Source organism: Paramisgurnus dabryanus, chromosome 13 (assembly GCF_030506205.2).
Source record: "Paramisgurnus dabryanus chromosome 13, PD_genome_1.1, whole genome shotgun sequence".
Taxonomy (NCBI): domain Eukaryota; kingdom Metazoa; phylum Chordata; class Actinopteri; order Cypriniformes; family Cobitidae; genus Paramisgurnus; species Paramisgurnus dabryanus.
The window spans coordinates 37548542-37573812 of record NC_133349.1 but is presented as its reverse complement, the minus strand read 5'-3'; the positions used below and the strand labels follow the sequence as shown (position 1 = coordinate 37573812).

The 25271-nt window shown below is 37.4% G+C and overlaps 1 protein-coding gene across 3 annotated transcripts in view; it reads left to right on the top strand.

Moving 5' to 3' along the window:
* bbs9 (Bardet-Biedl syndrome 9) overlaps window positions 1-25271 on the top strand; it is a 430031-nt gene that overhangs the window by 296355 nt on the left and 108405 nt on the right. For all 3 annotated transcript variants that reach the window (XR_010537394.2, XM_073811698.1, XM_065274291.2), the window contains one exon: window positions 18507-18689. Coding sequence is in view for 2 of the 3 variants with exons in the window: in XM_073811698.1 (XP_073667799.1) it covers window positions 18507-18689 (183 nt within the window). In the remaining variant the exon portion in view is untranslated. The remainder of the gene's footprint in view (window positions 1-18506; window positions 18690-25271) is intronic.

Genomic DNA, 25271 nt, shown 5'->3' with positions numbered 1-25271 from the left:
TTTAGTATGTTTTTTAATTGTTCTGTTTATGGGGATAAACCATGAACCATGTTTATAGCATAATAAAATTGTCCCTGTAAACCACATATACCCCCCCCACACACACACACACTGGTGGGGACATTCAACAGAAGTAATGGTTTTATACTGTACAAACTGTATATTTTATTCCCTGCCCCTTTCCCAAACCCCAACCATCACAGAAAACTTTCTGCTACCTTACATTTTCAAGAAACATCATTCTGTTTGATTTATAAGTTTGTTTCCTCATGGGGACCTCACAAATGTGATAATTACCAGCTACACACACACACATACCCAGTATGTTACAAAAGTGAGTACACCCCTCACATTTTATTCTCAGTGGACAATACGATAGCAATTAAATTTGAATATATTTTTGGAGCATGAAGTTAAAACATCTTTTTTTGTCCATTTAACCTACTATGTTAAGTTTTGGCCTTTGAAAGTTAATATAACTTATAAAATCAAGCTGAAATTGTTAAAGTTAAAGTTACATAAAAAATATACGTGTATTTAACAAAAATGCTGCATATTTTTTACTATGTGTGTATATTCTTAAAATGTGTCTATATTGCCAAAATATGCGTGTATGTGTACATTATACATTTTTACATTATGTTTGTAAAACAAAACAAAAACCTAGAATAAGTGAATTTAAAGTTTACATACACCATTATTTATACTCAGAGCCGGCCTTAAGCATCTGGTGGCCCGTTTCAATAACTAATAGGGGGCCCTACCCACATAAAACATAAGCATAATCAATTAAAATCTGAACGAGAGCTGACGGCATCTATGTTCAACAGGCTATTATAAAAACAGTTTACATACTGTGATGCGGGAGCAAAACAAAAAAAGAAGATTTCCAAGCCACAGTAAAAAAATCACCCCTCATTTATCTAAAGTTCTTGGTCATAATGTTTATTTAATGGAACATTGTGTGGATGTTGCGTTAGAGGACAATGCAGTCATGTACAAAATATATTAAAGGCAGTCAGTAAATCCACACAGATGTTAAACACATATTTTTTAATACAATGAAATACTGCATTAAGGTTAGTATAAAATCCAATCATATTATAAAAAAAAAAAACATTGAAATCAGCCCCTAAAAAATGTATTATTAAAAACCTGGAATCGCACTTGTACAGCCAAGCCTGATGAGAGAGAGCATGGTCGAATTCAAAACTGCGTTTTTGCGCCCTTGAAGGGCACTTCGGGAAGGGAACGCCGCTTAAACTCACTCAAGATAAAATGAAAATGACGTTGTTTTCATTGCTCTATTCTCCAAAGGCTATTTTAGCGGTCACAGTCACGCAATTAGAGACACAATTACGCAACTGTCTGCACAGCTCTGATCTTTGAAGGGAATAGGGCATAGGGATGAGTACCTCCAATTGGTATTCTCTCCATTTGTGACGGTAAATTTGTCGGAATGAATGCGCACCTCACGGGCTAACGACAGGTAACACAATTAAGAAATGTCGGTTTTCACAAAAATAAGGCTATTAAGCTCTCGTCTAGTGATCCCGATGCTAAAGAATAATTAAACCTCTAGAATTATCCACATGTGCACGTTTTCTGAGAGTTTTTATGAAGCACTGTGATGCTGCTGTAAATGATTCTACATTGATTTATACAAATGAAAGAATTTACTTTTAAAAAACATAATTTAAATGACATATAAGAGATATTAATGCAGTTCTACAGTTTTATTGTAGACTAGGGGTGTCCTCGACTAAGGATTTACATATTCGAATCAGAATTTTCGAATCTTTCCATAGTCGACCAATAGTCGAATCATCTATGTTTGTGTGCATGGGTTGGAAGGGGGCCAGACCAGGTACAAATTGGTAACTTTTATTTTCTTTCACAAGCAGCACACATAAACAACTGTCTGATAAAGTGACCAAAACTGTCTTTCAAGTAATAAACGAAGACAAAACTGACGATGCATTAATATATATTTTTTTAAGGTAAAATGTAAGGCAACATTTGTTTAATTATTCCTCATAACATTTTTATCTACAGAACATCACACAAAAATACATTTTGATAACTAAACCTAAAAAATAACAAAGGTGATCCTGCCTTGGAAACTCCTGCTACCATTAAGTGTTTTTATTTGCGTCAAAGCAGTCATGACCAAAAAAATCCGACAAATGAGAAATGACAAATAATTTGTGATTGTGACTGTAAATGATAAAAATTAATCTTTATATACAATTCATTAAACTTTAATTTATAACAAGAAAAACACTGAAATTAATGATTTTATAGACACTACGCGTTATTATTTAGCACAGAAATACCTGCTGGCTTGCTTTGACTTTGATCATCTCTGTATTCACTTTAGATACAGAAAGAAAGACCGGATGATATTATTTATTTCAGGAATCTCTTTGCTATCATTTGAAAGTGAACACCGACTGACCATAATATTAAATCACAAGAAAGACATTCGTGTCAGGCAGAAATAGGTTCGGTCACGGTGCAGATACTAGTTTCCGTTTCATCACCGAAATAAAAAAAACGGCTTACCTGTTTTGTAGTTTAACTTTAACTCTTTCCCCGCCATTGTCAATTAAGAGAAAACCAGTGCCGGCGCCAGCCGAACGCTGATGAGGGGGCGTCTAAAATACCAGAGGGGGCGATCAAATGAATGCATATAATTCCCCCAGCTAGAAAATACATAGGTTTGGTACATTAAGTTTTAAAGTGTTATAAACAAACATCTCTGTATACAACCACAAAAACTACAGCTATAGTGAGCAACGTACAGAGCTCTGAACAATACAACAACAACAAAAAAACGCATACCTAACGTTACATATTAGCACAACACTGCTCATTTGAAGTTCAGACCCAGAGGTAGAAATACATTTTACGTAATGGTGGGGGGCAGTGTTGGCAAATAGAGTTGATGGTTTTCAGCCCAAAAACGGTCCAAACGCAACATTTGATCAACATTTTGGTTCAATTTGATCATATAACGTAGTTATTTTAACTGCCACAAGTAACGTTAATGCACCATAAGCTAGCGATTAAGCAGCTACAGAACCACAATAGCAAAATGACAATAACTCGTTTACATATACAGCTATGCTGTAGGATAGGCTAATTCAAATTCGTTAATTATAAATTTAACAATGTCTGTTTTTTTATCTATTTACTCCTGATAAACAGGTGTGTGAGAGAGAGAGATCGTACAGGCTTACCTTTAACGTTGCAGAACAATAATAGGCTGTTGGTTGTACGTTGACTTGCAAGGATGCTGAAGAACATGAACATCTGAACTTTTCAAAACTATGTACAGTCTGGCTGAAGTTCATGGTGCCCGAATTGACTTAATGACAGCCGAACATTTGGATCTTTGCACCTGAAATGCTCCGATAATTCATCCACGCCACGGCATTAATTGATGTGTGACAATCCGGAGTCCGGTTTGTAGAACTTCCAATGCTGTTTTCCATATATCCATTGCTACAGGGCAGGCCCAGGTCACTCTCACACTCCTGTCTGTAAATTTTTATATAATTTCCCACTTCGACATCTTGATTTCCCTCTGAGACTCAGAACGCGGGCTCATTGTCGGCGTGCCTCAAGCCGTCAACACAAACTTGTTCAACTTCAGGCGCGGCTGCAAGAACCAACAACCACATGACGTCAAAGTACCGCGAGAACGATTCGAGAAATCATACTAAGTGTCGTTTCGTCTCGCTCTCGCGGCATTTTGACGTCTTCGCCTGAAGAATTCGAACAAGCCTAGGCTACACATGAGTGGGCGTGTGTCACGGTAGAATACATGCACACTTGTTTTTTTGTTTTGTTAAATAATTAGACTTTAAAATTCACTTTAGGAAGACAATACACAAGGCAAACGTGATTTTTAAATAGCGCATTTTATCATTAAAATCCCATTCAACATTAATGGTGATCTAAGGGGGCGGGATAGTGCCAGTGAGGGGGCGACGCCCCCTCACGCCCCCTCGTGGCGCCGGCCCTGGAGAAAACGCTTCCCCGCCAATGACGAGATTTTCCGTCTGTCCGCAATACCGCTATTATCCACCAGGTGGCGCCCTTCCGCAACTTTTTAAAACCGGAAGTATTGCCCTATGGCAAGCTGCTGCATGTCCGTGTCTGTTTTAAAGATCGCTCTGAATCGGATCTCTATGAAAAGTCAGTCACAAAAATTGAATTATCTCTGCTTTTTGCTCAAAATATGGTGTTTTTGCATAAACCTACCCATATTCAAAAGCTGATTGCAAAAGAACCACTAAAGGTAGGATGAAACGTTTTTTTTTGTTTGAAAGCAGAGGGTCTGTTCTTTCATTTGGTAAATTGTATGTTTATATATTTAAAGAAGAACATTTTCTGGAAGGCATTAAACTTTGGTGAAAATCATGAAAAACGCTGGCGCTGGCTGGCAACTTTTTTTTAAAAACGCTGGCGGTGAAAGAGTTAAGATAGACAATATAACCACTCTGTTTTAAATACATTTTACAAACTTATACTCGTCGAAAAACATCCGTTTTTTAATGTTTAGTTTGATGAACTCCTAAATATGAGACGCAGAGCACCTAGCCCGTTCGGCTAAATTACATGCGCAAGCATGGCCAGCACGCAATAGCGCAACATCGATACAACGAAAAGCTATCCAAAATTTACATACTTAAATTAGATCGAAATTTACGTTTATAATAAATAAAATTGTTTTAATAAAATAAGGTCAGAAGTAACAAAGTGCAGAACAAATATGCAAAATGCCTCAAGTGCACGGAAACAAAACACAAGCCAAATAGTTAAATCAGATAACCCAAAGTGATTTATAAATAAAATAAAATATAGAAATTATTAAAAGAACGAAAGTCATAGTTTAATTTGCCAGCTTTGTCTTTTAAATGTCGAAACAAAGAGGCCAGGCTTTATTAACAAAGAGACCTCTTATGGACGTGAAGCCCGGTCACAGGGGTTGTTGGATTTATTAACGCATTTTAAAAATATTTATTGAAAGCTGCTACTTCACATATTATTTGCAGCATTATCATAATATGCTGTATATTAATATATTGTGAGAAAGCTGTTATATGTGAAATCAGATAATGTGTGCACCCATATACGGCCAAAATTGAATGATCCTCATTTCATAACACATCTGCGACGATTCGACTATGAGATTGGTAGTCGAATCAGGCTTCTCCTATCGATGCATCGAATCTTCGACTTTTCGGCGTCACCCCTATTGTAGACTAAATAAAATGCACTCATTTCATATTAATAATCCGATTTCTATCGTAGGCTAAAGCGCGTAAGAACGTCCGAGAGAAAATAAAGAGCAGAAATTAATTAATTTAAAAGGAAAGAGATATGATTGCTTAACAATCAATCGCACTGACACTATAAGCTCCCCCGTGCAGGAATCATAGCCCCCCGTTCAAACGTTCTTGCGCCGGCTGGGGCCCTCCTTGGAGGGCGGGGCCCGTTTCAATTGAAACGGTTGAAACATAGCTAAGGCCGCCTCTGTTTATACTGTACAATGTCTGTATTTTGTTGAGATCCATCGTTTTACACTGAGGACAACCAAGAGACTCTCAAGAAAGTGACAAGTACACAATTATTACAATAGATAGAAACATTCAATGATGCTCAATAAGTCAACAGCATACATTTACAAATCAGATGTATGTAAACTTATAGACAGGGTGAATAGTGTAAATTGTTATTATTTTATTTAAATATATTTTGATTTAGTAATCTCCTTCAGAAACTATAAAAATACATATGTTTCACAGAAGACAACAAATAAAAAATTTACAGCAATACAGACTACCGGCACATCCGGAAACCGGTTGGAAATTTTGTCACCGCCCCTTTTTGGGGATAAACAAACTAGATTTCTCATAGACTTCCATACAAAATAGCGGAACAAAGCAGCGTTCGTACAGAGGCGGCAGGCATAAATAACTTAAGAAATCACTCAGATTAAACATGTTGAGTAATTATCTGTCCACCCTGCCTGCCATAGAGCGCGAAAGATACATAAACACATTTAATTTGGTCAATATAAAAACATGTCCCTTTCATTCTCCCAGCATCAAATTTGAGTAACAATGCTATCCAGTGATTGCTGGAAATATCACTAAGGCTAGTTGTATGGCTGGACGAAAAAGTGCACTCAGTACCCTAAATATAAAGATATAATATATAAATACGAAGTAACTTTCAAATACGAAGTAAAATCATTCACTGGCTTCCCTGTTGACTCAATGAGGTACGATTAAATGTCCGGATAAGACACCTCTGGCCAATGGGGAGCGTTGTTACACAAATGTGACGCTGTGAGAATGAAAGGGACATGTTTTTGTATTGACCAAATTAAATGTGTTTATGTATCTTTTGCGCTCTATGGCAGGCAGGGTGGAAAGATAATTACTCAACATGTTTAATCTGAGTGATTTCTTAAAGTCGCAATGAAATTGAAATGAAAAACTATATATGTATTTTTAATAGTGTGGTATTATTAACAAATGACTTATCTGTGAGCTTCATTATTTTTTAAAAATTCGTGTGTGCTCATAATCTTTAATCAAAAATGCAAATCTCCTCCCCTCCTCAAAACGATCTCTACATAGAAGATAACATAGGATAGATAAAGATACGTTGCCAAAGACAATTCTTGTTTATATACTTCTCCACTACAAAAAGCTAAGCAAGACACTGACAGTGATATCATCTGGCAACCCATAGAGACAACTAAGATGACTTATCAGTTGGCTTAGACCTGGTTTATAGAGAAGTCTGTGTTTTTATGGATAAATTACTGTATTAGAGCAAACACACATACACACATACGTTGGCATATGTGGTTTACAGGGACAATTCCATAGATGCAATGCATTGTATACTGTACAAGCTGTACATTCTATTCCCCTAACCTACCCCAGTCCCTAACCCCAACGGTCACAAAAACCTGTTGACAGTCCTCAATCTATGAAAAAGTACCATTTAGTATGTTTTTTAATTGTTCTGTTTATGGGGATAAACCATGAACCATGTTTATAGCATAATAAAATTGTCCCTGTAAACCACATATACCCCCCCCACACACACACACACTGGTGGGGACATTCAACAGAAGTAATGGTTTTATACTGTACAAACTGTATATTTTATTCCCTGCCCCTTTCCCAAACCCCAACCATCACAGAAAACTTTCTGCTACCTTACATTTTCAAGAAACATCATTCTGTTTGATTTATAAGTTTGTTTCCTCATGGGGACCTCACAAATGTGATAATTACCAGCTACACACACACACATACCCAGTATGTTACAAAAGTGAGTACACCCCTCACATTTTATTCTCAGTGGACAATACGATAGCAATTAAATTTGAATATATTTTTGGAGCATGAAGTTAAAACATCTTTTTTTGTCCATTTAACCTACTATGTTAAGTTTTGGCCTTTGAAAGTTAATATAACTTATAAAATCAAGCTGAAATTGTTAAAGTTAAAGTTACATAAAAAATATACGTGTATTTAACAAAAATGCTGCATATTTTTTACTATGTGTGTATATTCTTAAAATGTGTCTATATTGCCAAAATATGCGTGTATGTGTACATTATACATTTTTACATTATGTTTGTAAAACAAAACAAAAACCTAGAATAAGTGAATTTAAAGTTTACATACACCATTATTTATACTCAGAGCCGGCCTTAAGCATCTGGTGGCCCGTTTCAATAACTAATAGGGGGCCCTACCCACATAAAACATAAGCATAATCAATTAAAATCTGAACGAGAGCTGACGGCATCTATGTTCAACAGGCTATTATAAAAACAGTTTACATACTGTGATGCGGGAGCAAAACAAAAAAAGAAGATTTCCAAGCCACAGTAAAAAAATCACCCCTCATTTATCTAAAGTTCTTGGTCATAATGTTTATTTAATGGAACATTGTGTGGATGTTGCGTTAGAGGACAATGCAGTCATGTACAAAATATATTAAAGGCAGTCAGTAAATCCACACAGATGTTAAACACATATTTTTTAATACAATGAAATACTGCATTAAGGTTAGTATAAAATCCAATCATATTATAAAAAAAAAAAACATTGAAATCAGCCCCTAAAAAATGTATTATTAAAAACCTGGAATCGCACTTGTACAGCCAAGCCTGATGAGAGAGAGCATGGTCGAATTCAAAACTGCGTTTTTGCGCCCTTGAAGGGCACTTCGGGAAGGGAACGCCGCTTAAACTCACTCAAGATAAAATGAAAATGACGTTGTTTTCATTGCTCTATTCTCCAAAGGCTATTTTAGCGGTCACAGTCACGCAATTAGAGACACAATTACGCAACTGTCTGCACAGCTCTGATCTTTGAAGGGAATAGGGCATAGGGATGAGTACCTCCAATTGGTATTCTCTCCATTTGTGACGGTAAATTTGTCGGAATGAATGCGCACCTCACGGGCTAACGACAGGTAACACAATTAAGAAATGTCGGTTTTCACAAAAATAAGGCTATTAAGCTCTCGTCTAGTGATCCCGATGCTAAAGAATAATTAAACCTCTAGAATTATCCACATGTGCACGTTTTCTGAGAGTTTTTATGAAGCACTGTGATGCTGCTGTAAATGATTCTACATTGATTTATACAAATGAAAGAATTTACTTTTAAAAAACATAATTTAAATGACATATAAGAGATATTAATGCAGTTCTACAGTTTTATTGTAGACTAGGGGTGTCCTCGACTAAGGATTTACATATTCGAATCAGAATTTTCGAATCTTTCCATAGTCGACCAATAGTCGAATCATCTATGTTTGTGTGCATGGGTTGGAAGGGGGCCAGACCAGGTACAAATTGGTAACTTTTATTTTCTTTCACAAGCAGCACACATAAACAACTGTCTGATAAAGTGACCAAAACTGTCTTTCAAGTAATAAACGAAGACAAAACTGACGATGCATTAATATATATTTTTTTAAGGTAAAATGTAAGGCAACATTTGTTTAATTATTCCTCATAACATTTTTATCTACAGAACATCACACAAAAATACATTTTGATAACTAAACCTAAAAAATAACAAAGGTGATCCTGCCTTGGAAACTCCTGCTACCATTAAGTGTTTTTATTTGCGTCAAAGCAGTCATGACCAAAAAAATCCGACAAATGAGAAATGACAAATAATTTGTGATTGTGACTGTAAATGATAAAAATTAATCTTTATATACAATTCATTAAACTTTAATTTATAACAAGAAAAACACTGAAATTAATGATTTTATAGACACTACGCGTTATTATTTAGCACAGAAATACCTGCTGGCTTGCTTTGACTTTGATCATCTCTGTATTCACTTTAGATACAGAAAGAAAGACCGGATGATATTATTTATTTCAGGAATCTCTTTGCTATCATTTGAAAGTGAACACCGACTGACCATAATATTAAATCACAAGAAAGACATTCGTGTCAGGCAGAAATAGGTTCGGTCACGGTGCAGATACTAGTTTCCGTTTCATCACCGAAATAAAAAAAACGGCTTACCTGTTTTGTAGTTTAACTTTAACTCTTTCCCCGCCATTGTCAATTAAGAGAAAACCAGTGCCGGCGCCAGCCGAACGCTGATGAGGGGGCGTCTAAAATACCAGAGGGGGCGATCAAATGAATGCATATAATTCCCCCAGCTAGAAAATACATAGGTTTGGTACATTAAGTTTTAAAGTGTTATAAACAAACATCTCTGTATACAACCACAAAAACTACAGCTATAGTGAGCAACGTACAGAGCTCTGAACAATACAACAACAACAAAAAAACGCATACCTAACGTTACATATTAGCACAACACTGCTCATTTGAAGTTCAGACCCAGAGGTAGAAATACATTTTACGTAATGGTGGGGGGCAGTGTTGGCAAATAGAGTTGATGGTTTTCAGCCCAAAAACGGTCCAAACGCAACATTTGATCAACATTTTGGTTCAATTTGATCATATAACGTAGTTATTTTAACTGCCACAAGTAACGTTAATGCACCATAAGCTAGCGATTAAGCAGCTACAGAACCACAATAGCAAAATGACAATAACTCGTTTACATATACAGCTATGCTGTAGGATAGGCTAATTCAAATTCGTTAATTATAAATTTAACAATGTCTGTTTTTTTATCTATTTACTCCTGATAAACAGGTGTGTGAGAGAGAGAGATCGTACAGGCTTACCTTTAACGTTGCAGAACAATAATAGGCTGTTGGTTGTACGTTGACTTGCAAGGATGCTGAAGAACATGAACATCTGAACTTTTCAAAACTATGTACAGTCTGGCTGAAGTTCATGGTGCCCGAATTGACTTAATGACAGCCGAACATTTGGATCTTTGCACCTGAAATGCTCCGATAATTCATCCACGCCACGGCATTAATTGATGTGTGACAATCCGGAGTCCGGTTTGTAGAACTTCCAATGCTGTTTTCCATATATCCATTGCTACAGGGCAGGCCCAGGTCACTCTCACACTCCTGTCTGTAAATTTTTATATAATTTCCCACTTCGACATCTTGATTTCCCTCTGAGACTCAGAACGCGGGCTCATTGTCGGCGTGCCTCAAGCCGTCAACACAAACTTGTTCAACTTCAGGCGCGGCTGCAAGAACCAACAACCACATGACGTCAAAGTACCGCGAGAACGATTCGAGAAATCATACTAAGTGTCGTTTCGTCTCGCTCTCGCGGCATTTTGACGTCTTCGCCTGAAGAATTCGAACAAGCCTAGGCTACACATGAGTGGGCGTGTGTCACGGTAGAATACATGCACACTTGTTTTTTTGTTTTGTTAAATAATTAGACTTTAAAATTCACTTTAGGAAGACAATACACAAGGCAAACGTGATTTTTAAATAGCGCATTTTATCATTAAAATCCCATTCAACATTAATGGTGATCTAAGGGGGCGGGATAGTGCCAGTGAGGGGGCGACGCCCCCTCACGCCCCCTCGTGGCGCCGGCCCTGGAGAAAACGCTTCCCCGCCAATGACGAGATTTTCCGTCTGTCCGCAATACCGCTATTATCCACCAGGTGGCGCCCTTCCGCAACTTTTTAAAACCGGAAGTATTGCCCTATGGCAAGCTGCTGCATGTCCGTGTCTGTTTTAAAGATCGCTCTGAATCGGATCTCTATGAAAAGTCAGTCACAAAAATTGAATTATCTCTGCTTTTTGCTCAAAATATGGTGTTTTTGCATAAACCTACCCATATTCAAAAGCTGATTGCAAAAGAACCACTAAAGGTAGGATGAAACGTTTTTTTTTGTTTGAAAGCAGAGGGTCTGTTCTTTCATTTGGTAAATTGTATGTTTATATATTTAAAGAAGAACATTTTCTGGAAGGCATTAAACTTTGGTGAAAATCATGAAAAACGCTGGCGCTGGCTGGCAACTTTTTTTTAAAAACGCTGGCGGTGAAAGAGTTAAGATAGACAATATAACCACTCTGTTTTAAATACATTTTACAAACTTATACTCGTCGAAAAACATCCGTTTTTTAATGTTTAGTTTGATGAACTCCTAAATATGAGACGCAGAGCACCTAGCCCGTTCGGCTAAATTACATGCGCAAGCATGGCCAGCACGCAATAGCGCAACATCGATACAACGAAAAGCTATCCAAAATTTACATACTTAAATTAGATCGAAATTTACGTTTATAATAAATAAAATTGTTTTAATAAAATAAGGTCAGAAGTAACAAAGTGCAGAACAAATATGCAAAATGCCTCAAGTGCACGGAAACAAAACACAAGCCAAATAGTTAAATCAGATAACCCAAAGTGATTTATAAATAAAATAAAATATAGAAATTATTAAAAGAACGAAAGTCATAGTTTAATTTGCCAGCTTTGTCTTTTAAATGTCGAAACAAAGAGGCCAGGCTTTATTAACAAAGAGACCTCTTATGGACGTGAAGCCCGGTCACAGGGGTTGTTGGATTTATTAACGCATTTTAAAAATATTTATTGAAAGCTGCTACTTCACATATTATTTGCAGCATTATCATAATATGCTGTATATTAATATATTGTGAGAAAGCTGTTATATGTGAAATCAGATAATGTGTGCACCCATATACGGCCAAAATTGAATGATCCTCATTTCATAACACATCTGCGACGATTCGACTATGAGATTGGTAGTCGAATCAGGCTTCTCCTATCGATGCATCGAATCTTCGACTTTTCGGCGTCACCCCTATTGTAGACTAAATAAAATGCACTCATTTCATATTAATAATCCGATTTCTATCGTAGGCTAAAGCGCGTAAGAACGTCCGAGAGAAAATAAAGAGCAGAAATTAATTAATTTAAAAGGAAAGAGATATGATTGCTTAACAATCAATCGCACTGACACTATAAGCTCCCCCGTGCAGGAATCATAGCCCCCCGTTCAAACGTTCTTGCGCCGGCTGGGGCCCTCCTTGGAGGGCGGGGCCCGTTTCAATTGAAACGGTTGAAACATAGCTAAGGCCGCCTCTGTTTATACTGTACAATGTCTGTATTTTGTTGAGATCCATCGTTTTACACTGAGGACAACCAAGAGACTCTCAAGAAAGTGACAAGTACACAATTATTACAATAGATAGAAACATTCAATGATGCTCAATAAGTCAACAGCATACATTTACAAATCAGATGTATGTAAACTTATAGACAGGGTGAATAGTGTAAATTGTTATTATTTTATTTAAATATATTTTGATTTAGTAATCTCCTTCAGAAACTATAAAAATACATATGTTTCACAGAAGACAACAAATAAAAAATTTACAGCAATACAGACTACCGGCACATCCGGAAACCGGTTGGAAATTTTGTCACCGCCCCTTTTTGGGGATAAACAAACTAGATTTCTCATAGACTTCCATACAAAATAGCGGAACAAAGCAGCGTTCGTACAGAGGCGGCAGGCATAAATAACTTAAGAAATCACTCAGATTAAACATGTTGAGTAATTATCTGTCCACCCTGCCTGCCATAGAGCGCGAAAGATACATAAACACATTTAATTTGGTCAATATAAAAACATGTCCCTTTCATTCTCCCAGCATCAAATTTGAGTAACAATGCTATCCAGTGATTGCTGGAAATATCACTAAGGCTAGTTGTATGGCTGGACGAAAAAGTGCACTCAGTACCCTAAATATAAAGATATAATATATAAATACGAAGTAACTTTCAAATACGAAGTAAAATCATTCACTGGCTTCCCTGTTGACTCAATGAGGTACGATTAAATGTCCGGATAAGACACCTCTGGCCAATGGGGAGCGTTGTTACACAAATGTGACGCTGTGAGAATGAAAGGGACATGTTTTTGTATTGACCAAATTAAATGTGTTTATGTATCTTTTGCGCTCTATGGCAGGCAGGGTGGAAAGATAATTACTCAACATGTTTAATCTGAGTGATTTCTTAAAGTCGCAATGAAATTGAAATGAAAAACTATATATGTATTTTTAATAGTGTGGTATTATTAACAAATGACTTATCTGTGAGCTTCATTATTTTTTAAAAATTCGTGTGTGCTCATAATCTTTAATCAAAAATGCAAATCTCCTCCCCTCCTCAAAACGATCTCTCTTCACTTCCGGTCAAAAGTATGGCAGGTGGGCGGGGTCCGGGAGAAGATCGCAGTGATTAGCAATTAGCAACACGACCCAAATTCAAACGATCCAATCAGATCTCGATGGACAAATTCAAATCCAGCTCTGCCTTATTTCATCTCAAAAGCCGTTTCATTCGGATATACGTCACCACGGGGAAAATAAGGCAATCGCTACTTCCGTTTCATGGCGACTTTAAGTTATTTACGCCTGCCGGGTGTGTACTATGTTACTTTGTTCCGCTATTTTGTATGGTAGTCAATGGGAAGTCTATTTGTTTTCCCCCAAAAGTGGGCGTGAACCTGTTCAGAGACATTCTATGACATTGCGCCGGTTGTGTGTATTATCATATTCAGTAGTTTTACCTGACTTTTAATGAAAATCATAAAAATAATATGCACCCCCACAGCATATGGGATCCATTATACTTTATCAGTTCCTGAAAAATGTATGGCAGGAGTTTGGAGGACCTCGCTCTCTCTCACCTCCTCTTTCATTTCTTGTTTTTTCTAATTTCCTGTTGAATAGTTCATACTTTGGGTGCAGCTATTCCTATGAACTTTTCAGTTTAATGCTATATATTTGAAAATACATGATGTCCAGCAACTTTTATGCAAATATACATTACCCCCAATCAGGCACGGGGTGGGTAATCGGGAGAACCGGGAGAATTCCCGGTGGGCCACTTCACTTTTGGGCCGGTCGAGTTTTTTTTTTTACATTTGTCACGTTAGTGAGTCTATCTTCTCTTAAATGACACTTCACACATTTCACATTGACACTGCAGCACGCAGCCTCTGCATGGGTTGTACCCTGTGAGGGAGTTTTCCTCTCCCCTCCCATAGAGTTGGTTCGGTCGATAGCACGTCCAAGAAAACTTTTCTCCGGTAGGCTGGGCCGGCCCTACCGTAACAATAAGCATCTGAGAGGAGGAGGGCGTAAAAAACAGGTTGAAGAAAAAAATCCATTGGAGGAGGATGCTGCCAAATGTGCCAAACCTACAGATTTATTTTCACGAGGACAAACAAAAGTGGCAACAGGTAACTTAAAGAGAAATAAGCCTATAGTAATGATTAGCATTAGCAACGTAATTATTCGGCTAATACCGTTGTCAAACTATTTACAAGCCAAACATTTTTTTGTTAAAATATTACCCTTTTGTGTATACATGGCGATTCCTAGACTTTGCAAATATTATGCAAGCAGCTTCTGAGCAGCATATAAGCCAGTCCCCCGCTGAAAATGTGGAGGCCATGAATAAACAATATGAATTAAAGTTATTTAACCCTCAGGCTGTGTTCAGAACCCTATAAGACCTTTTGTTTTCCCAGTCAAAAATGACCAGCCTAAAAAAGCTTATAAATCACTTGTTATGCCATTTACCCAATTTTGTATTCAATATTTTGGTCAAATTGTTTCTTTTTTAATTAGGACTTTTATATTTCTATTTGCATTAATCATCGGCCTCATAGCATTAGCAATGCTAATCATTTATCAACCTTTCCTTATGGAATACACTCTAAAAAGGGCTAGGTTATTTATATATTTTATATATTGGACAGAACACGCTGCTGGGTTAAAATTGACCCAGTGCTGGGTTGTTTTAACCCAACTGTTGGGTTATTATAATCCATGGTTGCATAACAACAACCCAACATTGGGTTATTTTTAACCCAGCATGGGGTAATTTTTAACCCAGCATGTGTTCTGTCCAATATTTACCCATTATGGGTAAAAAGTAACCTAGCCTTTTTTAGAGTGTAGAGGAATATTTTTGTTAACTTCTTAAGTGAAATATTATTTAACTTTTACCTTATTTGTTGAACCATGATATTAATAAAAACTATAGTAAGAGCTGAACTGTTGCTTTATTTATCCAATTTGAAAAAAGTGCTAATTTGGAATAACACTATGGAAAAAGTGGGCCGGTCTTGGGCCTGAAACTCCAGGGCTGAAAAGTGGCCACACTCCGGCCCTGCCCCCAATGCCACTTTTCTGTTTTGCTGAAAGTATAATTTTATTTATTTTTAATGAAGAACATCCGAGGCTTTTTCCTTCTGCTAGTTCAAGCAAAAGTACACAATATGAATATCCCATAAAGAAATATTCTGACTACACAGATATTTCTGCATCTTCTTTTGTGGCTTTATCCCACAGGCCATAAAATATTTTCTTGCCTGTCTTTGGCATTGGCCAGGGTTTATTTTTGGTTTGAAATAGTATATTTCAAAATAGTGGGAGTATTTTTAGAGTATATAATTTTTGGGGATTTTGAACATGGGTAAATGTTCGCTGCACTGATAAGTCATTCAGTCTGCCATCTGCTTTACGTGTATTCTTTCAAAGAATAATCAATTTTGTCAATGTACAGCAGTGGTTTCTAATCCAGCTCATCTTTTTGTTGAAAGAACTATTTGATAATATCTAATACCGTGTCCGGTATGTGACCTTGTGGAATTAACATTTCTAAATGTTTAGCACCCTTTTTTATTTTTGGAAAGTAGTATAAAGTCTTGTTTTATACCTTTGTCTTGTATGACATGTCAAAAAACATGAATATCTTTAAAAGATTATTGCTTCATTCTTGAACAATGAGATATGAGATACATTAAATATCTGTAGTCCATCTACTCTTCAATTCTCAAAGAATTTTTCCTGTTCAAGTCTTTGTGTTGTTTATATGTACTACAGTGCACTCTCTCTCATGTTAGCAGTGCTTTTGTTCTGCTCACCTGGCATCAATCAGCTCTTTCACGCTCACTCACAAAAGCTCCTTCATTGAGGGACTGTTTAGTTTGGCAGTTAAGACCTTTTATCATTGCACACTGATCTTTAATAGCAGATGTCTCTCTGAAACACTGTTTCATTGTTTTTTGTGCTCTGTGCTATGCTTTTTGGTCGAAATGTGAATATCATGACTTAACTAATCAGGTGAAGTCAGCTTTCAAAGAGCGTAACTTAATCGGGGTGGTCTGTTATGACAAAACAAGGTAGATTGTGAACAGTGGTGTAGTCTAGATTTTTGTAGTGAGTATACTGTGATTTTTCCCTCTCACCCTTATGCTTACTTGTCCTAGCGCGACACCTCATAAGTACCACCACACTCACAGATGCATACAGTAAAGATATCCATGTAACTTAGAGCATTCTGAAAGTGTACTCATAAACACATAAACTGAATGTGTTCTCTTTTTTAAGAAAAAAAAAAGACTTTAGAGCCAATGGGTTTACAGCTGGGGAAACTGGACTGATTTTTAGACTGGTTTAGTGTTAATCAACATCTAACTCAGGGACATAAGTTATTTAACTGTTAATTAAAATTAAATAAATCTTCAATCTGTGGCTAACACGTGCATTGAAGGAGAACAAAATATCCACTCTTTCAACAGCTATTATCTGACAACTATTGATAACATTACCATGTGTAATTTAATGGTGTAAATGTTTTTAATTAATACACATTTAAGATGACCATAAATTAACTCTAATTTGCATAGTCATTGATATAAAAGCTTATTTTTGCATATAATATAAGCATTGTCTAAAAATTAAAATAGGCTTATACTTAATTATTATTACAAGACCATCATGTAGCCTAATATTAGACACCCAAACCAAAGTGAAGAAAATATTTAATTTGCAAGTCTGAACTGAACATCAACGCAGAGATGAATTTCCTCACAGAAGTTTAAGATCATATACATCTTGAACGTAGATATATAAATGAACACAGAGAAGGGAAGTTTAACACTGTGAAGCACAAGCAAACATGCAGTGGAACTGAAGGCAGCTAAAAACCATCAGGATATAATCACGGGCTTATTTTATAGCATTTGGAGCCTTACCTCCAGATAAAGTAATAAACTGGACTGATGATTTAAATGTTGTTTACTCACATGTGAGTTGTAAACTCTATGGATTTTATGTTGCAGCACTCGTTCACTTCTTTGGACTGTTTGTTTACAGTGTCGCGTGAGCAGCTACACTGCAGGTTCGACTTCATTTGGCGTAAAGCAGACCTCTTGGTGATGTCAAAGTACCGCGAGAGCGAGTCAAAGCAGATTTCTTCATGTGATAACTGGAGTCTCTCTCGCGGTACTTTGCTGTCACTCACCAGTCTGCTCCCCAGTTACTTTCGCGTCACTATAGTAATCTGATTTCATAGAAATTCATACGCCGATCGGATCGCGCAGTTCGGCATGAAGTATATAGCCTAATATGTATTTCAACCCGCTAAAGTAGCAAGTGTAGCATGCTAATGGTCAATGCTTCACATCTATATTATGACTAAACTTTAAAAATGTCACAAAACCATGCTGTTACGCATCCTCGCGCTATTTTTAGTGGGTATACGGAAATCCTTGACAATTTCTAGTGGGTATACTGCGTATACCTGCATATCACGTAGACTACACCACTGATTGTGAACAGGAATTTGTAAATAGGCATTTTTAGTCTGGCACTGTTGTTGGACTTGTTGTTGGTTTTCCTCTCTTTGATGTAGCGTTTTGTTATGTTGTTTAATGTTTTCATATTTTGTTCTGTTTTCGCAAACTCTAATATCCTACCTATTTTTGCACTCTGTATAAAACTTAACTCCACACGCCATCTCTGAATTCATTTGCATATAACAAGAGTGTATAACATGAGTTGTCATAGGGATTAAGTAAAATGCAAAAATTTTACATTTGATAATTGCAATGCAGAAACAATGTTCCTTAAAATGCTTTCTTATATTCCTTAGTGCCACATTAAAATTAGGCCATAATTATGTTTTACCCATTAAACTCTTTGTCTCTGTCAGGTTATAGCATTAGCAGATGCAGCAGAAGAGAACCAGGAATGTCTGATCCAGGCATTTGCACGCTTGCGGAGTGCCACTCACCTGCTGATCCTGCTGTTGTCGCTGTGGCAAGGACTCAGCTCAGAACAGACTGCCATCTTGGAGGCCACACTTCTACCACTGCTGCAGGACACACCACAACTGGTAAAAGAACACACACAAAGGGCTTTGTCATACACCTGGCGCAACACAGTGCAATGCAAGTGTTTTTGCTAGTTTCAGCCCAGTGCAATTACCATTTTCACAATATTTAACTCTTTCCTCGCCGGCGTTTTTTATGATTTTCACAGAAGTTTAATGCCTTTCAGAAAATGTTCTTCTTTAAATATATAAACATAAAATATATCAAATGAAAGAACTTCAAACTTCATCTGCATTCAAACAAACAAAAAAAAAACGCCGGCGTTTTTTATGATTTTCACAGAAGTTTAATGCCTTTCAGAAAATGTTCTTCTTTAAATATATAAACATAAAATATATCAAATGAAAGAACTTCAAACTTCATCTGCATTCAAACAAACAAAAAAAAAAACCTTTCATTGTACCTTCATTTTTTATCACCTCTCAAATATGGCTAGGTTTCTTTAAAAATACCAAATTTGGCAATACGCCGAGATGATTGCATTTTTGTGAAGTACTTGATAGAGATCAGATTAATAGCGATGATCAAAACATACGAGTTTTTACTTTTTGCCCTAAGGGGTTGCTTCTGGGTTTTTAAGTTGGGTAAGAATGCCACCTGGTTGATTATAGCGGAAATATGAATTGCCGAAAAAACTTGCAATTGGTTAACTCGTTAATAACGGGGAAAGAGTTAAATAGCAAATGCATTTGCATCCATTTGTGCACCCATCGGCATGCTGGTCTGAGAACGAGCTGTGTTCAGGTCCACTGTTGGCGTGTTGCTATTTTAGGGCAACTAAATTGGACTATATTGTTTTTGTTATTTAAAAAGCGTGTTAGTAATATGCGCCTATAAACGCGACAACATGCGTTTGCTTATTACGCACATGGACAGCACACAAATCAAAAATGAGGATAGATTACGAGACGTTAGAAGGCGTAAAGAAGCTGCTTCACCTGAAGCCTGGTAATTGAATGTTTTGCTTACAACAAATTGAAAATTTTATTTATTTTGAAATGTTTTTTAAATGTTACCCCATGGATTTGTATATGATGACTTTGTACCTGTGGATATGGTAAAATTAGAACCTTTTTAAGGGTGTTTTCACACATTTTGGTGCGCACTGTGGTGCGGCCTCGGGGCGCACCCAGGGTCGGACTGGGAACAAAATTCGGCCCTGACAATTTCCTCGTGGAACGGCCCACCACTGGACCGACGACACCCCCCCCCCCACTCCACACACAAGCCCACCGATACCAAAATCGCCCCTCTAACCCAATGCTTTGATTTATTGAACATTTATATTAATTTCACAGTATAGTTAAAATTCAACCACCTCAAACTCTCTTTGCCATGAACAAAGCTGACACTGTTTGTCGAAGCACCACAAAAACACTTTACTATTTTTGCACTGTTATATGAAGCAATACTTGTGTAGATGACCCCTTTTATCAAGCTCTATTGAATACAATAATATGTAAAGTATATTAATGATAGACAGTGCAGGTCTATAGATTATAAATAGGTCTATAGATTATAAATGTGACCGGTGTTATATGGTTTATGTAGCTTTCTTCACTTTATATTAGATAGAGCAGAAGCAGTAAAAGTGCCTCTCTTTCTATTTCTCTCTTGCAGATTAAAAGATTACCATCTCTTATATCTAAAATGTTTGCTCAGAAAGCAAAGATGGTTAATTAATAATATTTATAAAAATATAAGAAAGAAAGTGCATTGTGACTTTCAAAACAAGAGCCAGTTGTTATAGCCATGGAAACCAGAGCTTTAACGCATTAGCGCCGACTTGGTCGATCAGACCCAGGACCCGAAGTAGCATAATTAAACTGGGATCGACCCAGACCCAACTGCCCCTTTAAAACATAGACCTGTAAGATGCCACCCAATTGGCCCAACGTCAAAGTCCAATGGCGTGGTGAAGGTATCACTTGTTCTTTCCCTCCGTAGCGCTTCTAGAAGAATAATTCCATTTATTTAATTTGTTTCTTTGACCTCTGCGGTTAAATTATAATCTGACTCCAATTTCTTAGTTACCAATACTATTCTGATGCTGATCATAATTTATAAAATTATTATTATATTTATTTAGAATGAATTATTTTCATATAGAGAATAAGGTGTAATTCTGAAGGTGCTAAGGCAGTTCCATACAGCTGGGCATAGAGGCATTCTTCTTCTAACTTAAGTTAAAGTTAGAGGTTTCTCCAAAACACATTGAAAATAAGAGGATCCATCTATGTTTAGGTTGAGGCAATTCTCCATCCAACCTTAAACGGGGAGGTAATTACTCCAGTAATATTTCAATAGAGGCAATTCTCCTAATCTCTATGTCCCCTTCAGTATATTTATCTTAAACCCTGAAAATATAATAAAAGACTTGACAAGTTTTGAAATGAATAGATGTTAACAATTTATTTTGCCAGGCAGGTTACACTTAAATCAATAATTTGGTTATTCAAATCCATCAAAAATATATCAAAACATTCACTAAAAGATCAGCATAGAAAAATTAACATTTCACAAAATACAAATCATACCTGGCAATTAAAGACACACAAAGTGGTCTGGGAAGATTCTTATTAAAGATTTCTTCCATTATGTTTTAATACACACACAAAGTGTGGGAGCTCCTGGTTATAGGATGCCTCCATAAGGTTTGAACACACACAGAGTGTGGGAGCTCATGGGTACAGAATGGCTCCCAGAATGTTTTGCCAGGCCACCTTTTATACACAGCTTGAGAAAACTACCAAAATCAAGTTTGACCTGTACCAAGTGATACTAAAGAACACCTGGTCAAAGTCCAGTTTGACCTGTGCAAAATGATACTAAAGAGCACCTTGTCAAACTAGCCAGGAGTATCTTGGCAACTGGTCAAACTAGCCAGAAATATCAAGGCAAAACCCCACCTCTACAAGAAATGCATCTTCTATCCAAAGTTCTAAAAACCTTAATCCATTCAATTCAATTCAATTCAATTTTATTTATATAGCGCTTTTCACAAAAGTCAATTGTTTCAAAGCAGCTTTACATAAATAGAAGCAGTGAAAAGCACAGAAAACGACAGATAGCACAACAAAATACATGATAGCATGAGCAGTTAAATTTGCTGCGGCTATGACTCAATATTATAATTGCACGTATTACTAAAGCAACGTATAGAAGAGGAAGCTAGGTAAAGCCCAAAAAGGCTGCCTCCCCGGGGTGAAAAACCCCCTAGGAGAAAAAAAACCCCGGGCTTTTATCCGAGGAAAAATAAGTCCTAGGAGGGAAAAACCCTTGGGAGAACGGAAATGGAGATTTAGCGGAGATTAAACGGTTCTGCCGGTGATCGTTGGTCAGGTATCAGCTGGGCATAACGTTGAAGGACAGCCAGTAGATCAGAGGTGTGCCGACTTTCACATCTACCGGGACTGGGTCTGTTTGTCTCGTCCTCGGGTCGAGGACGAGACAGGGAGAGAAAAACAAAATCGTATTAGCGTAGCGGCCGTTCATATGTATTGAAGTGTCACACAGTGATGTGGTTTAACTCAGCTTAGTTCCAGACAGACTAACTATTGCGGCATAATTATGTTATCCACAGTTGAGGATTTAGCAAATTGGGGGCCCAATGCGAGGGTATATATGGTAAATAAGGGTCACCTTCCGATCTTTAAGAGAAAATGAAACCTGACGACCCATTTGACTAAGGCCTAAAGCCCCACTGTCGTCGTTAATGCAGGTTCAGTGGCGAATGGGTCTATATTGTATACCATTTACAGGACCCGGAGAAAACGCCAAAAACATCGCAACCCGACCATACATGTTAACCCGTTTGACTAAGGCCGGAAGCCCCACTGTCGTCGTTAATGCAGGTTCAGTGGCAAACGGGTCTGTATGGCATACTATTCACAAGACACACGAAAGCGCGAAAAACGCAACCCGACCATACATACCAACCCGTTTGAATAAGGCTGGAGGCCCCACTGTCGTCGTTAATGCAGGTTCAGTGGCAAACGGGTCTGTATGGCATACTATTCATAAGACTTACGATAGCGACAAAATCGCAACCCGACCATACGTGCCAACCCGTTTGACTAAGGCTGGAGGCCCCACTGTCGTCGTTAATGCAGGTTCAGTGGCAAACGGGTCTGTATGGCATACTATTCACAAGACACACGAAAGCACCAAAATCGCAACCCGACCATACGTGCCAAACCGTTTGACTAAGGCCGGAAGCCCCACTGTCGTCGTTAATGCAGGTTCAGTGGCAAACGGTGGCAAACTATTTAATGCAATTCATTTTAAGTGGTTATGCAGAAAAGGTTGAAAATTTGGTTGGTATGGGTTATGACCGTGAGTGCTTTGTTCCGTGAAAATAACTATTGCGAGTTAAGAACCTTTACTAGACAAATTATGCGAATGCTTTGTTGAAGAGAAAAGTTTTAAGTCTAGATTTAAAATGATCGACTGTGTCTGATTCTCGGACATCGGTTGGTAAATCATTCCAGAGCTTAGGGGCTAAGTAGGAAAAGGGTTTTCCACTTTTAGACACTTTTGATAGTCTAGGGATAATCAATAGGCCAGAATTTTGCGACCGTAGTGTGCGTGATGGATTGTATTCTGATAGTAATTCTGATAGTATTCTAATTCTAGTAATTCCATCTGATCTTAGACTTATAGAAATGAGACCTTTTCACCAGTGTTGGGAACGTTACTTTAAAAAAGTAATTAGTTATAGTTACTAATTACTTCTCACAAATAGTAACTGAGTTAGTAACTCCGTTACATTATTATAAAAGTAATTAATTACCAGGAAAAGTAATTACTGCGTTACTTAAAAAAAATTAATATTTCAAATAACTTGAATGCCCCTTATAAAATTAAATATGTTAAATTAATAAAATGGCTACTAAAGAGAAATCACTAATTTTGTGGCAGCATGTGACGATGTGAGGTGCTTTATTAGATCAGAATTACTTGCCACAGACGTGGAGAGACTTTTTCTTCATGGGCATAAGTTGCACATTACACAAACATTCTTGCCTTTCACCTCAACAATGGAAAAGTAGTGCTTTATACTTCGTGTTTGCGACCGCTACCTTTGAGCTTGTTGTACTTGCCATCGCCCTGTCGCCGGTGTTTTCGGAGTGATTGATGCGCGATGACCGGGCTGCATGTCAGTGCTTTGAGATGGGGCACAGTCAGCAGCAGCACCGCTGCTCGTTGAGAAGACAAAACGACGCGTATTTTCATGTCAGTCTACAAAAGTCTCCAACCACGCCAGGAAAGATAGCTAGATTTGTCCTATAAAGTCGCTAAAGTGATAGAAAGTTGCTAAATCTAGCGACAAAGTGACCAAGTTGCTCAGACTTTTTAACACTGCTGCTCGCTCCTCTGACTTGGACTGCGCGTGTGGGCGGGCCTTTTTGTGAACTCTACCTCTGGTTGGCTACCGATGGAAATTAAGCCAATCATCATTCGTTATGTTTCTCACAACACACACAAGAGAAAAACAGTGTTTGGCTGAGAGAGTGAGCATACGCGGCTGAAAATCACTACAGTGAGATCAATTTTAGTAACGCGCCGCATTTTAATGTCAGTAACGATAACGGCGTTATAACGGGGGAAACAGTAATTTATTTGATTACTCGTTACTGAAAAAAATAACGCAGTTACTAACGCCAATTACTTATAACGCCGTTATTCCCATCACTGCTTTTCACTCATCGCACCATGACCTTTAAAATAATACTAAACATTAATATAAAATTACAACCTTAGAACTACATAATATGTATACATTACATCATATATTTCAGCAGATACCCAGTGATGTGAGCCTGAAGGCTAACAATGCAAAAGTCTTTGTGATGAAGAGATTTGGAGCACCAAGAGTTTCATGTCTGTAACCAGTTCAACCTGAGGGTCAAATTTGGGTTAGCAACACTACCTGAGGTTTAATTGTTTTATAGTGTCTCTTCATAAATAAACTTAAAGTTGATTATTTAACATCCAGTATTACAATCCTTCCCTGGCCCCTTGGGGCACTCTCAGAATAGTCCCTAGGGGCCATTTACTGGTCATTCAAATCCTTGTGTGTTTTTTGTTATTGTAACAGTCTCTGTATGGCGGGCACATGTAGGGGACTTAGGGTGATAGCAGCATTGGCAGATGTCCGTAAAGAGCAAATTGTGGACTGTGCAAAGCGAATAGATGAACTTGACAAAATCTTTGCTGTTACTTTGGCCAAGTTTGTTTCTACCTGAGCCTGGTTGAGATGATACTCAGTTTGTAGAATAGTCCATTGCACCAAATCCATGGTGTCAGTCAATGACTGCGCTGTGCTCGTTGACAGTGTCTCCCCACCACGGAGAGACGTTATCTGACATTTTGAAAAATCCTCTGTTACCTATTGGCAGAAGGTATTTTTTGTAGAATATTCAGACCTCCATAGGTGAAGGAATTCCTTACACTGACCATGCACCACTGTATGTGGGACATTTGAAGAACATTATACACATGATGATGCAATGGCTGAACACTGAAGAACTTGATTTTCATTGGACGAAAATGGTTGTGAAAGATTACAAAAACAAATGACA